This window comes from Cladosporium halotolerans, assembly GCF_011745625.1.
Source record: "Cladosporium halotolerans strain TM138-S3 chromosome Unknown Sca21, whole genome shotgun sequence".
NCBI classification, from domain to species: Eukaryota; Fungi; Ascomycota; class Dothideomycetes; order Cladosporiales; family Cladosporiaceae; genus Cladosporium; species Cladosporium halotolerans.
Genome location: NW_027191472.1, coordinates 396,629 through 410,263, shown reverse-complemented (window position 1 = coordinate 410,263; position 13,635 = coordinate 396,629). Strand labels below are relative to the sequence as shown.

The window sequence follows — 13,635 nt, the reverse complement described above, 5'->3', positions numbered from 1 at the left end:
CGAGGGCGCACACATCCTTCGCTCGCATTAGGTTCAAAGAGCGAGACGCCGAGCTGACCCGCGATCTCGGACGACAGCTTCATCGGCTCCGCACTCCAACCTCCACTCCCATCACCGTTCACCAAGCATGCACGAGCATGCAATAATGTGCGCATGCTAGCATTAAGATTATGTCGGTAGGTGTTGCTCTCTCAAACTCTGTATACATGTTTTCTCGTCTGTTTCCCATTCGCACATCCCCAGCATCTCTGTTCTCCAAGCCTACCCAAACACGACTTGCCAGCACGATGCCGAACTCAATACCCAACGACATATATCAGTATTCCCTCTCTTCCGCCTACCGTGCTGGCCTGACATTCGGCGGCCCTCCAGTCGCTTTTTTGACGAACCATGGCACACACGGTACCGGCTATTTCGAGTCCTCGTCAGGCAGCGGCAGACCGGACGACATGATCCAATTAGACAGCATCGCGTACAGCATTGACAGCACCGGAAGCGCTGCGCCGGCAGAAAAGAGCGCATGCATGCCGCACACCTCCGTCGTCGTCTTCCAGCCAACATACCGCTTCAAAGCCCCGCCTGGGACATCGAGCTCCAAGGTCAAGGAAGAGGTGTTCAGCATGGGCCGGAATACGCCGATGCCATTCCGCGCAACGGGTGGCTTCAAGAGCATCCAGACGGAGCAGAAGACGTACAGCGATGTCAAGGGCACAATCTTTGGCTTTGTGATTCCTCCATGGCAGAAGGAGGTTAGTGGTGACGGGTTGGTGTGCTGCTTCCTCAGCGAGGACAAGAAGACCGGTGGGCGAGTGAAGGAGTTTGAGGCTGGCGAGGCGCTGGAGGTGGATTGGGCCAAGTGTGGGAGGTTTCACCTCGGGTTCCCGCAGGAGGAGGAGTACGAGCAGTTGGACATCTGAAAGACGCCATTGATGAGGATGATAGGCAACATCGGCAGACACAAATTCGATCGCAGACATGCTCACGATACCAGCAACAAAGGATGATCAAAGGTATCTGTATTCGGCCTTGATCTGGGTGTACACTTCAGGCAGGTGGTATCTGAACTGCTCCCAGTATGAAATTAGCCTGATTCGTCACAAACGCAGCCCAATCGTGTGTTGTTCTGCCCGTTGCAGTCGCGATCATGAGTGCCTATTGTGACTTCGCCAAGCGATGGGACTGGACCTCACATTGTCTTCGAAGGCACTGTAAAGACGCCAGCGATATGTGGGATCACGCGTATCTATTGACAGACGCGCCCTATCCCATTCATCTACTCACCCCAAGCCTCTCCCTGATCTTCTTCGCTGCTTCCTGCACCTCAACCGGCACGTCAACATGCCCAATGAACCCCTTACCCCTCGGCCCGTACCCATTCTCATCATCTGTCAGCCTTGCCACCTCCCCGACCAGCAGCTCGCAGAATCGTTTAGTTTCCCACATATCCTCCTTCCTGATCTCACGGCTTTCATCCAACACATACTCCAGCTGTTCACCCTCCATCCGCATCCGGGGCACGATGACCGGGCAAGCCGAAAACCTCGGGCGCTTGTCCACCGGCAGATCTCCGTACGCCTTCTCGAAACTCGCGAGCGTCCGCAAAGACATCGTCGGGTCCTGAACAAAGATACAGGAACCTGGATCTGGAATCCTAACTCCCTCGAGCACCTTCCTAGTCTCGACGGCATTCGCGCCACAGTTGGTCGATCGATCTTCGATCAAGACGCGGCAGCCGTTGTTCTCGATACCGTCCAGATCGAAGAAACGTTCGAGAATTTGCAGCAGAACTTGAGCTTCCGGCAGACCTGTCACATGGTCTTTGATCGCGTGGAAGGTCGGATGTCGTTCTACGGCTTCGTAGATGAGGGAGGTTGAGTGGCCAATGCCGCCAACAAGGACTAGGTTTTTCGCCAGCGAGGGTCGTTTCTCGAGGGCTGAGAATACGTGCGAAGCTTGGTAGAGGACTGAAGATGCGCAGATGACTATGCAGTCTACCGGGTTGTGAGTTTGGATGTTTTTGATCTGCTCGAAGGCGAGGAAATGAGAGACGATGTTGATGTCGTCGGCAACATTCTTGCCACCGTCAATCTTAGACATTCTTCCACTCTTGATTTGCAAAGGGAGGTCCCACCGTAATTTGTACCACAATATCTCGTGTTGTGTTGTTGGCAAAGGTGCAGTCCGATGACGGAAAGCTTTGTCTGGCCTTCCGCGGTGATGTCAGCAAACAACGAATTTACATGCTGGAAGAAACCCATCCTTTCCATTCCGTATTTCTAGGTATCGTTGCCGTGTGCTTGCTGCGCTCATCGGATAAAGTTCACGCCAGCCTATCATTGACATTTGCAAAAACTAATGGAAAACGACGCCTCTCGAATGCTGTTTCAGCTGTCTGCCCATGGCACCACCCTGTGTTTGCCTCTCTTCCCAGTCTGAAGTCGACTGCTGCTGCTGTACGCCGCGTACATGCAGGATACCTACACAGCTATCTCACCCCACCGTCTCATTAATGCCGTCGGAACAAGCCTAGCTTTCCTCCCCAGGTGCTGCATTCAAGCTGTGCCTCCTCTCACGGGGCCTAAGGCGCTGTGGCGCGCCTAGACTGCCAGCGCATCCTTCAGCCTCGCCGCAAGCGCCGTGCTGCGTCGACGAGGCTGAGGGGAACGATGCAGTTACCGCAAGACAAGGCAACCTTGAAAGAGGCTGAGCCGCTTGATGTGACATATATAGTACCTGGTCTGGTGCTGTTTGGCTGATCTCGCCCGGTCCCACCTCTGCTATCAACAGTCCCTGACACTATCTATACTCCCTCGACATACTCCTACCTCAGCCAAAGTTAGTACCCATTCATCAAACACCATGGCCGAAGCAGCAGGCCTCGTAATCGGCGGCATCGGGCTCGCGGGGATCTTCGACATCTGCATGAACACCTTCGCCCGCCTCGACGCCGGCAAGAACTGCAGCAAAGACTACCAAGAAGCGGCACTGCACATCGCGCTGCTCGGGGCGCGGCTCCGGCGCTGGGAAGAAGTGTACAAAGACAGCGCGACCAAAGGCGAAGCCAAGGACGGCAAGTTGGCCAAGACAGCCTTGGAGAGCATCAATGTGAAGCTGGAGAGGATGTGCGAGACTGCTGAGAAGTATCAGGGGCAGTCGTCTGGCGACGATGGCGTTGCAAATCTGACGGACAAAGTGCAGACGTTGAGTTTGCGGAAGGTGAAGGTGTCATTTGGCAGGAAGGTCGTTTGGGCGCTGCATGAGAAGGACAGGGTCGTGAAGATTACCGAAGGCGTGCAGTTCGAGATTGAGGAGCTGGAACGCATCGCAGCGAGCCTGAAGCCGGAGCTCCAGAAGCAAGCGCAGAGGGACGCTGGCGAGTTGATGAAGACCGACGCGGAGAAGTCAGATCCCAACGTCCAGGTTCTCCAAGACGTGGCAAGGAAGGTTGATCCGGTCTTCTATGAAGCTGTTTTGACCAAGACGACTGGGCATAGATACGCTGGCATCACAACAGCTGACACTGCCAAGTCGCTCCAAGGAGATCACGTCGACAAGGACTACAAGGGCCAGATCATGTCATCTTCCAACACGTACGAGGATATCAAGACTCTGGGCAATGCGCGTGCGCACAACGGAAACAAGTACGGCGGCACGTATGTGCTTGACGACTAGTCGGTCGAGTGAGCTGTCAGAGTTGGTTTTACGAGGCCAATCGTCTCCTCATCATGACCCTGCACGTGTCTACGGCCTGGGAAGAGAAACGCCAAGGCGCTTTTAATTAGTTATATGTCACTTTGTAGTATGTAGTCGATCCATTTCAAGCACCGTCTTCACAAGGCTGAGAATACTCATTGATGATTCGAACAAGCTTCGCCCTCGCAGGAGCATCGTCGAAGACTTGTGCGTGATCCAGATCGACGTTCCACAACAAGTCCAGTCCCTTTCCTCGCCACGTCCTGTTTTCCCAAGGCTCCAGCCCATCTTCCTGGTGTTGCGTTTCGAGCTCCATGTGCTGGTGTCCATGTAAGTCGATCAAATCTGGATCCGGGACCTCCTCGTTGAACAGATATCGTGCGACGGCCTTGGTGTCAACAATAAGATCCCTGCTGGCCAGGGAGACCGTGATGCGCATGCCACCTTGGACCAGCTGATTGATCCTCTGTCGCCAGAGGCAATTCTCGAACCAGAAGAAGTGCCGACCAAGCGTGTGCGCGACGCCGGGGTCTTTCGACGCAAAATACCATAGTTGCCATTCGTTTGCCGTCCTTGGCTTTCGCACAGTGAAGTTGAAGGCGACATCAGGCATGTGCAGTAGAATTGTGACGGGATCGATCAGGATTGTCGCGCTGATCCTGGATGTCAGGTCGTCGTCGGTCAGCATGTAGGTGCTAAAGACCGAGCCGTACGAGTGTGAGGCTAGCACGAATTTGTCGTAGCCATGCAAGTCGAGGATCTGAGTGATCTGTTGAATGAAGGCCTCTCGTCTGAGGATAGGGTGTGTGATCCGGGAGCTGATGGGTAGGATTTCGAGCGCCAGGACACCGACCGATTCGTCCGCTGGGTTGTTCGCATTGATACCCGACAGCAACTCAACGTAGGGATGTAACCCGATACCAATGCCATGAATGAAGAGCACTGGCAACCTGGTCTTCGAAGTATGAGGACGGACCCAATAACTGAGAGACTTGGCTGGGGATCGACCACCGGCAAGCAGGGTACCGGGACGAGGTGGGAAGGTCCAGGGACCTATGAAACCTGTCCTGCGATAAGAGAAGCCCGAGTACCAAAATCGTACCGAAGTAACATGGTCCATCAGCATGACAATCCCGTACCAGAGCAAGCTCCTCGCATCCATCTCGATCGGATCAAGTGTCAGACGCAGCGCGTGAGCGCCGCCTTTGCTCTCCTGAAACTGACGACCAGTGATATCCTCAACCAGATTGACGTAGGACTCCATTTCCTCTGCATCTGCTTTGGTAGCTCTCCCTTCCCAAAAGCACCAGTTCAAGAAACTTCTCAGATCATCCCGTCCAATGTCTTCAGGATCGGCTCCCCGGAACCAGCCGGAGAGGAAGCGATCCGGATCATGTATCTCGCCACGCACTTTCTGAGCCAATGCCTGACGTTCTTCGCGCGTACTGAGTGGCGGATGGACCGCCTCACGCTGGAGGTGGCTGCGAAACCATAGGAAGAACAGATAGAAGACTGCTTCCGCAACAACGTAGGCTTGTAGTCCCGGCAAATGGAGGCTTCCAATGGCTTTCTTGTTTGTGATGACATTGAATGCCAGCCATACTGTCCACGCGAGGGAGCACGGGCCAATGCATTGCAGGGCGACGATGCAAATGCGGATGAAGACGAGGCTGCCCGGTGAGTCGTTGATCATGACGGTTGCATTGGGCTTGTCAGACACGGAAGACGGGGTGTAGGCGTGATGTTGTCCATGGCGACGATTTATTGATGGCGGCTGGCGGTGAAGTCACGGCTGCCTAAACAAACGCCCGAATGCCATTCACTGGGGGCACGAGGCCAGCTGTGATTGGCTGTCGCCCGTACCCGGCCATATGGAGTGGGATGACGTCCAAAGTGGCCCGGCTCAGACGCTGCGACCATCGAGCAAAACAGGGTTCGGCCCTGGACGGAGATGCCGCAAACTCTCGACACTTCACATCACGAACACCTCGCGAGGATTGGCCATGGCAGTCTGGGCCCTAGCGGCTTGTCAAAACGCTATCGCTTTCGTCCGACCGATGCGCTCTGAAGATGCGGGTCTTCTAGCGATAATGCACGTGAGATGATGTGCCATTGTGCAGCGCATAATTCTTATCATGTCCCATGTACCTGGATTCGTTGTCTGAATGCGGAAAAACTTCACTATACGACAGACTCGATTGGCTATTGCGATAGAGAGCGTAGATGGCTTCGTACTGGTTGGTTGCTGGTTTCTGACCATACTTATCTACGCCGCGTGATATGGCGACCCTCACCCTTCACCTCGAGGTAGTCCGCCTGCTGGCATGTAGCGAATAAGAGTCGCTGGGTTATCCATCAGACCCTATAAGATCACCTTAGGAAGCCACAGCCTTCCTCTCATGCAGCCTTCGACCCGACCTCAAGAAGAACACCTTCCAAAGTCACCCAGCCTTCATCCCATGCAGCCTTCGATCCGACCCCAAAAGAACACCTGCTACCACAAAGCCACAACCTCCACCTCATCCTAACGGACCTCCTACAATACCATCTCATCCAACAGAAATGTCTCCCCCATCAAAACCACCCCACCCACCCCCCTCAAACCCCTGTCCCTACACCCTCGAAGAAATCGACCCCTGGGCCCCCTTCCGCGAATGGCGCTTCCGCCTCGACCCCAACGACCCGAACGTCACAGTCAAAAAGGTCGACGGGATCTTCATCCTGGAAACGACCTACGACCCGCCCGTGCAGACGACAGTGCGCGGCAAGCTGCTGGCGTGGGGAGTGTCGGTGGGGAGGAGAGCGAGGTGTTGGTGAGGGGGCCATTTCGAGTCTGGCGGACGAGTCTTGAGATGATGGATGGCTTCGTCGCGCATGCAGTGGAGAAGAAGTCATCTTCTACGATTAAACGAACAACACCCGCCCGCCTCTCCCCTACTGTAGCGCGCCCTACACGGCAGGTCAGCACAGCACCTGGACGCAGCCCGCCCTGCACAGCACTACTTCTCTCTCCGCCCACAGCAGACTCGCCATCACTACGAAGGTAGTATCCCAAAGACCAACATCTCGTCACCGACACTCAACCGCAATCCCACTACGAAAGACGACACCCGGGAAGCTTCCAATCTGAAAAAAAAAGAAACCGAAAAGAAAAGCCGGCAATCTTATTCCCAAATTGTCTGCAGACACCAATACCTAATCGAATCGGATCGAAGAGAAAGGAAAAGAAAAAGATAGCCCTACATGCACGCCCTTCGATTTTGTCCATAGCCACCTAGAGGAAGAATGAAACCAAAATGTAAAAAATAGGTACCCAGAATATCCCGGTCTGGTCTGGTCTGGTCTGGTCTGCTCGGTCTGCTCGGCTTGAAAGGAGCAAGGAAAGCCAGCCAGCCAGTGCGGAAGAGAAGGCGACAGACAGCAGCCGGTCGACAGAACGGAGGGGAGAAGAAAAGTTGGAACTCGGACAGAGACGAGCAAAGAAAGCAAGGGAGCAAGAAAGCAAGCAAGCAAAAGAAATCAGAAAAGCATTCCCATTTTTCCATAATCTTCGTGTCCAAAATCAAAACAAGCAGAATATCATCATCATGCATCGCATCAAAAAGAAAAAGAAGAAAAAGTGGAAGACCGGAGTAAGACGTCCACCCTTCGCTGAGGGAGAGGGCGGGAAGCGCACGCCATTCATCCCATCCCATCCCATCCCATCCCATCCCATTCCATCCCATTCCTTCCCAACCTCATCCCATCTCATCATCAGCATTCAATCATCAAGACCCCGCAACCCTCACAGCAAGCGTCAACTTCTCATTCCGCTCCACAGCGATATCCAAATCCTCATCACCCTCGAGACGATAGTACTCCCCAGCCTCCTCGTCGCGGTACTCGATGTCTAGCTGAGGGTCCTCTTCGCCGGAACCCTCGCCCTCCGCACCGCGGAACTCCAGTTTCCGCCGGTCGACGATCTTCTGGTAGAGGTCGTCGAATTTGAACTGGCGGCGGGGCGGCATGCGGATGACGACGCAGGTCTCGCGGTCGAACCAGGCCTTGACCTTGACGGGGCCGGAGCTGGGGGCGGCGGTGGGCGCCTGCTGAGCGGCGGCGGCGGGGTTCTGGGTGAATTCGGAGGGGGAGCGGTAATGGCCGCCTTGTTGTTGCTGGGGCGGGGCGGCGGAGAGGGAGGGTTGGCCGCGCTGGTGGGTGTACGGGCTATTGGAGGCTTGGCTCTGGGAGTGCTGGTGCATGCCGGCGTTGGAGCCCTGGCGGGACTGGGAGTGGCTGTGCATGGAGTAGGCGCCCTGGCCGTAGGAGTTCTGGGATGCTTGCGAGTAGCGCTGCTGGGGCTCGGCTGATCGGGCGTGTTCGTTGAGGTCTGCGACGCTGGGGTCGACTTCGTAGTCGCCTTCGCGGGGTGCGAAGAAATTTCGGACGAGTGAGGAGCAGGTGATGTGTTGGGCCATGCCGAGAAGCTCGCGCAAGTATTGGTCCAGGTTTTCTCTTCGGCCTTCGCTGATGTTGTCGGTGACGAACTTGACGGGTCCAGGCATGTATGGCAGCGTTCGCGCTTTGCCGGGCACCTGGCCGGCTTCTTCGGGGAAGGCATTGATGAGGTTAATCTGGAGCTCATAGAAATCTTCATATATTCTCGACAGGTCCCAATGAGCGTTGTTAGTCAGCTTGCACTCCACGACAAAGTGAAACTTGTCGTCCACGTAAATGTATTTCGGCACGGCTGCTCGCACAGGAGCGTAAAGGCCCTGCGCTTGCTGTTGCTGGTAGCCGTAGTTGCTCGGTGTACGTTGATGTCCATATCCTTCAGATGCTTGTGGGTGGCCACTTTGCAAGCTCATGCGGTCTATTCCTTGTGCCAGACCCTGCGCTTGCTGCTGGCTGCTGGAGACGCTGCCGAGGGGAATGCTAGTGTTCTTGTACTCGGCGGCCATCTTCTTCCACTCCTCCACTCGCGGTATGCCTGCCTTCTGCACGGCTTCCAAAGGATCCTCCACGGCCTTGCCGGTCGTCATGTCTCGGATTTCAATGAAGGACACAGGAATCAAGCCTGGCCCTCCCAGCCGGGTGATCGGTTTCGCGACGAACCATTCCGGGTTCGACTGCGCAATGACGATGATGGCCTCGCCCTCCTTCGCATCCAGCTCATCCGGGCGCTCCGCGACAAAGTCATAGGAGACAATGCCGTAGACGCCGCCCGACTTGCCAATGGACTTGCTAGACCTGTGTCCAGGCATTGGCGGTATGCCAGGGTGTCCGTTCGGGCCACTCGTTCTTCCAGCGCCAATGCTCCTAGCAGGCGTGTGTGCTCCCTCGGCGTAGCCGCTGTCGTGGGTCGCGCTGGCGGATTTGGTGGACTCGGCGCTGTCTCGCACGGTCTTGCCGACGTTGTCGAAGTAGCTGACGGGGACCAGGCCGCGGGTGTTCTGCAGCGGGTTGCAGGCTTCGTACCAGTCGCTGTCGTTTTCGCGGCTCACGACGTGCAGGAAGTCGCCGGCGGAGAAGGAGAGGTAGTGCGAGGGTTCGCCGGCGGGCGCGTTATAGTCGTAGAGGGCTTTAATGACCTGCGGGTCCCGGTCGGGTCAGCGGGGCACGGAGGGGCGTGGGCGGTGGTGGGCGGCGGGTGTTTAATTGAGGTGAGAAGTGAGCGGTGCGAGGACAAACCTTCTTGGGAGGCTCAATGGCAATTGCGTCCTTCTGCGGGATGGAGATCTGCACGGGTTTGGCGGAATCGTGTTTCCCACCGTCGCTCTTGAGGGATCGTCGAAACTGCTCCACCGTCAGCGCAAGCGTTCACGGACCCCGGTCGGTCGCACCATATCCGCGACGCACCTTCACCATTGCTGCTGGCGCGCGAGCCGTGCGGCGGGACGAGACAAGCAATAATTAAGCAAAGCCAGCTATGCGTGGAGCCGCACAGCTGCGAGGTCGGGCGCTGCGTAATTAATAAAAGGTTAAGGCGGGCGTGTTGCTGCTCAAGGACGGGCAGGCGGGCAGGCAGGCGGGCAGGCAGGCGGGCAGGCAGGCGGGCAGCAGACCACGCTGGCAAGCAGGCGCTTCTCAACGTCGTCGGGGAATGCGCGCGCGCGGTGTCGCGGGGCAGCACCGAGCGGGAAGGGAGTGAGCGAGGGAGTGCCTGGCGGAGTGGCGGCCTACCCAAGCAGGTACAGCAAGCAGGCAGTGTGTACTGCGAGCGTGCGTGGACAATACGAGGGTGCGGCGCACGTGAGTCGGCGTCGTCTCGTGGCGAGCGGCGGGCGCGGGCGCAGGCGCAGGCGCAGGCGGCGGCGTGGTGGAAACACGTCAAGGAGCGGGCGGGCGAAAAGAGCGTGGCGACACGGCGGCGCGGCGTGGAGGTGTCTGCGAGGGAGAGCGTGGACGGCGCGTGTTGTCTGGGCGCAAGAAGAGGATGTCGAGGCGAAACGGCGGGCGCGTGGACGCTGGGAATGGATGGGTGGTAAGGTATGCACCTCAGTGCGTACCAGCCAGCCTCGCCAGCCAGCAGCCCGTCGGCCAGTCGGCCAGTCGGCCTCTCGTCCAGTCGGCCTCTCGTCAACCACCTGCCCTCACTCACTCACTCACCCCACCCCACACACCCAGCCGTGCCAGGCACCCAGGCACTCCCAGGCAAAGCTGGCCCTGCCTGCCGTCTGGCACACGCGGGTCCCCGGTCGCGCGATGCGCCTCACGCCGCCTGCCCTGCCCAGTGCGCGCGCGTTGCTTTGCCTGGCGCGTTTCGACGCCCTGCGACGCCCTGTCGCCCGAAGCACTGGCCGCCGGTCTCGATCGCCCGGCCTGGTGGGGAGCGCTGCGATTGATGAGTGCGTGCGTGCGTGTCGTGCTTTGGGCCTCGAGTCTTCAGCGCGCACGGGGATCGTGGGCGAGAGTGCGGAACGTGGATGCGGCCGAGGATACCTAGGGCGAATGTGTTTATCGTCCGGCCGTTACGTCGTTGTCCCCACCGGAAAGCACTGACACGGCGGCGGCGGCGGCGGCGACTGATGATGACAGACGAGTGAGAGCGCGGACAGAGAAAGCGCAGTGCAGTATGGTATGGAAGGCAGCTCAAGGGAAGTGCTTACGCAAGGTCTCTGCCAGTTCTTCCCCTTCATCGACTTCTATATACCTATTCATCACGCACACCAACGACATGCATACGAACACGTCAAGAACCGACAAAAAAAGAATCACCTCCAGACCTACCTACATTCAGCAGGTACAGCAAAACCGCGCGCCTCACGGCACTTTTCGATGGGTCGCAGCTGCACGCCTTGGACACTAATGCGCGACGGCCGCGACCAAGAGGCCCCGCATGTGCATGGAGAATTGTATGGCAGAAATGTCTCTCCCCGGCGCGCGTCATTGGCCGGCGCTGCAAGGCGCAGTGCAGAAAACCCCACTGGCGAACCCGATCGAGTGGCTCTGGCACAGCCGCTCGGCGTGGCCATGGTGGAGCACCTAAGGTATATCATGCAGAAGCGTATGCGACAAAACTTACATAGACTTATGCATGTCTTGCTCTTCACCGCAACCGCGACTGCAGGCCGAGGTGTGGCTGGTGCTCTACTTGTTGCTTGGTGAGCGGCGATATGAAGAGACACGTATAGCACGAGTTTAATGGAATAATCGCATTTCATAGGAAACTGAATCTGGCTGAAACCCGGTATCCCGTTTCTCCGGTCCTTCAAAGACCTCAGCTACTTTCTGCCATAGCAAACCGAAAACTTGTAAACCCATAGCAAACGCCCGTGACTCCTCCCAAATGTCCGCCCTTCGCAAGTCGTGTCGTCGTGGAGGAAGAGAAGACGTGTAATTACCTTTGGTTCTCGATTCGTCCAGGTGTCGTGTGGCGTGACTTCGATCGCCATGCCATGCTGGTCGCCTCGGTGGGCATCGCCGGGTTGGTGCGATTCTGAATCAACTTGTGCCGAATACGATCTCGTGGCTGGCGTGCTATGTAGCTCGAGGTGCAAGTGGGTGAGTGGGTGGGGTGAAAAACAGGTGTGATAGAGTGAATGCAGCACGAAGGGTGAGAACTTGGCAATGCTCGTCGAAGCACGAGAACGACGTGAGTGAGGTTGCTTCAACGAAGCGCTGCTGATCGAGTGATACCCTCGGGCAAGTGAAATCCTTGGTAGACAAGGTTGCTGGCGACAGCATGAAGCTCACTTCTGACCCTTGATGTCGACGGTGCGGAACGCAGCCTTCTTCGCGGTTTCGAATGTGTTGCCCGCTTTCCCGGTGAGGAGGCGGACGCGACCGTCGTCTTTGCGCTCAATCAGGTGCTCGCCGCCGTGATCGCAGATGAACTGTATGCAGTTCCGATATGCAGCGTCAGAATCATCGTCTTCGCCATGGAAGGCGAGCGAATTGACAACAAAGTCGAGGCTGATGTCTGGCTTATACCTAATCAAATGTCAGCAATTGAACGGTCTCAGTGTCTGTGCATGTTTGACTTACGATCGGCAAATCGTGGATAAGGCAGCAAGGCGCTCGCGAGGGACAATCATGTCCAGGAGGTAAGCGCCCAAATAAGGCGTGGCTTGAAACAGCCGGAAGAACTTGACAAAGTTCCCGCTCGCCAGTGCGGCACGCACCTGCAGTGCATGCGCAACACTCTCCATTCGTTTTTCTGCTGGGGTTAGATCGGCAAGGACATCATTCATATCCGTGCGGTTGCAAGTGTAGATGAAATACAGGATTCGGTAAGCAGTAAACTCATCGCGCTTTCCGTTCAGACCCATCTTATAAAGTGCCCGCAGTTGCGTCTGGCACTGGTTGTACTCACCAAGGTCTCCTATCTCCAGAGCAATCCGGGCATGGGCTTCGTATACGCGCACAGTGAAGTCGGTCTTGACATGTTGCACGGTCAGATCCTGGCGAAGCGATTTGAACTGGTCACAAGCGTAGGAGTACTTGTGCTCGGTTTTCCACTTCTTGCGCAACAGAGTAAACATTTCCTCCAGAACAGGGACTGGTCGGACTTCCTCTGGCTTCGGAGCAGAAGTCAAGCGGAAGTAGTTCTTCTCAAGCCTCTGACAGGTGCCAACGACGGGGCCAGTGGGGTTTTCTGTGGATGGGGTGTCGTCACGTGAGCGCATCGGAGAGGATACCGGAGACACATGGCCGAACCGCTGTCTCCGCCTCTCCAGCGCGTCGTTGGACTGGTGGTGAGCCAGGTCGTCCTGGAAAGCCTTTGCCTTCTTTTGCTTCTTCTCTTGGGTCTTGCTTTTGCTAGTGATGCGATCTTCCAGACCGCGCTTGTTCTTCTTCCACGGGGGTGTCACTGGTTCACGGTCCGGAACTTCCAAGTCTCCGCTCTTGCGCTTTTTGCTGCCGTCGATGGACAAGGAGAAAGGTGAGTAGCCGTTCATGTTAGTGTTTGGTACGCTTTGAGCGTACGCAGCTTGCTGGCGCTCTGCCACGATCAACTCCTGCGGTGTGGGGTAGGTGCTCCAATCTATAGTGTCGAGTTGACCAGCCGCTTGCAATTTGGGCAGGAATGTGAGGAGATACTCGCGCCACTCCGTTTCAGGGATGCCGTGTATCGCGTTCTCCTCTGCGAAAGCACGTTGCACCCAGTCTCTCACGTTCTGGCCCCAGGAGGTTTTCTGCGCGGAAGGTTGTGCTTGATTTTGTGATGGATTTGGTTTCTGTAGCGTTTGGCGCGCTTGAACCGGCGTGAAAGCCGGTTGCATGCTGTAAGCCATGAGGGACGTGTGCGGGCGCGCGCGCGCGGAGTACGGGAGACGGCGCTAAGGCGCGGGTTCGAGCGGGAGCACGTGAAAACGCGGTTGAGATATGTAATGGAGTAGATTGTCCTTCTCGCAAGTTGGAAAGTTGCACGGTTGGATGTACTTGATGTTGGTGAGACGTTGATGTAGGAGGATGGAGAAGGAGGTAAAGACAAGCGCAGTGCGAGGGTCTTGTGCCAAG

General features: G+C 56.6%; 6 protein-coding genes across 6 annotated transcripts; 2 read left to right on the top strand and 4 right to left on the bottom strand.

The window, feature by feature from the left end:
- Positions 1 to 287: 287 nt before the first annotated feature.
- WHR41_06533 (uncharacterized protein) lies at positions 288 to 917 on the top strand (the record flags this gene model as incomplete). Its single annotated transcript, XM_069375138.1, has 1 exon — positions 288 to 917. The coding sequence occupies one exon, from the start codon at positions 288 to 290 to the stop codon at positions 915 to 917; it is 630 nt and encodes a 209-aa protein (XP_069228244.1).
- Positions 918 to 1,269: 352 nt separating this feature from the next.
- Positions 1,270 to 2,097, bottom strand: WHR41_06532 (uncharacterized protein; the record flags this gene model as incomplete). Its single annotated transcript, XM_069375137.1, has 1 exon — positions 1,270 to 2,097. One exon carries the CDS (start codon positions 2,095 to 2,097, stop codon positions 1,270 to 1,272), a length of 828 nt encoding a protein of 275 aa, XP_069228243.1.
- Positions 2,098 to 2,859: 762 nt separating this feature from the next.
- WHR41_06531 (uncharacterized protein) lies at positions 2,860 to 3,672 on the top strand (the record flags this gene model as incomplete). The annotated part of the gene is made up of 1 exon (XM_069375136.1): positions 2,860 to 3,672. The coding sequence occupies one exon, from the start codon at positions 2,860 to 2,862 to the stop codon at positions 3,670 to 3,672; it is 813 nt and encodes a 270-aa protein (XP_069228242.1).
- A 145-nt stretch (positions 3,673 to 3,817) lies between these two features.
- Positions 3,818 to 5,386, bottom strand: WHR41_06530 (uncharacterized protein; the record flags this gene model as incomplete). The annotated part of the gene is made up of 1 exon (XM_069375135.1): positions 3,818 to 5,386. The coding sequence occupies one exon, from the start codon at positions 5,384 to 5,386 to the stop codon at positions 3,818 to 3,820; it is 1,569 nt and encodes a 522-aa protein (XP_069228241.1).
- A 2,074-nt stretch (positions 5,387 to 7,460) lies between these two features.
- WHR41_06529 (uncharacterized protein) lies at positions 7,461 to 9,703 on the bottom strand (the record flags this gene model as incomplete). Its single annotated transcript, XM_069375134.1, has 3 exons — positions 9,532 to 9,703; positions 9,364 to 9,468; positions 7,461 to 9,263 (listed from the first exon to the last, which is right to left on the bottom strand). Exons 1-3 carry the CDS (start codon positions 9,538 to 9,540, stop codon positions 7,461 to 7,463), a joined length of 1,917 nt encoding a protein of 638 aa, XP_069228220.1. The 5' UTR covers positions 9,541 to 9,703.
- Positions 9,704 to 11,308: 1,605 nt separating this feature from the next.
- WHR41_06528 (uncharacterized protein) lies at positions 11,309 to 13,409 on the bottom strand (the record flags this gene model as incomplete). The annotated part of the gene is made up of 3 exons (XM_069375133.1): positions 11,309 to 12,105; positions 12,160 to 12,331; positions 12,488 to 13,409. The coding sequence occupies 3 exons, from the start codon at positions 13,407 to 13,409 to the stop codon at positions 11,865 to 11,867; spliced, it is 1,335 nt and encodes a 444-aa protein (XP_069228221.1). The 3' UTR covers positions 11,309 to 11,864.
- Between the last annotated feature and the right edge of the window lie 226 nt (positions 13,410 to 13,635).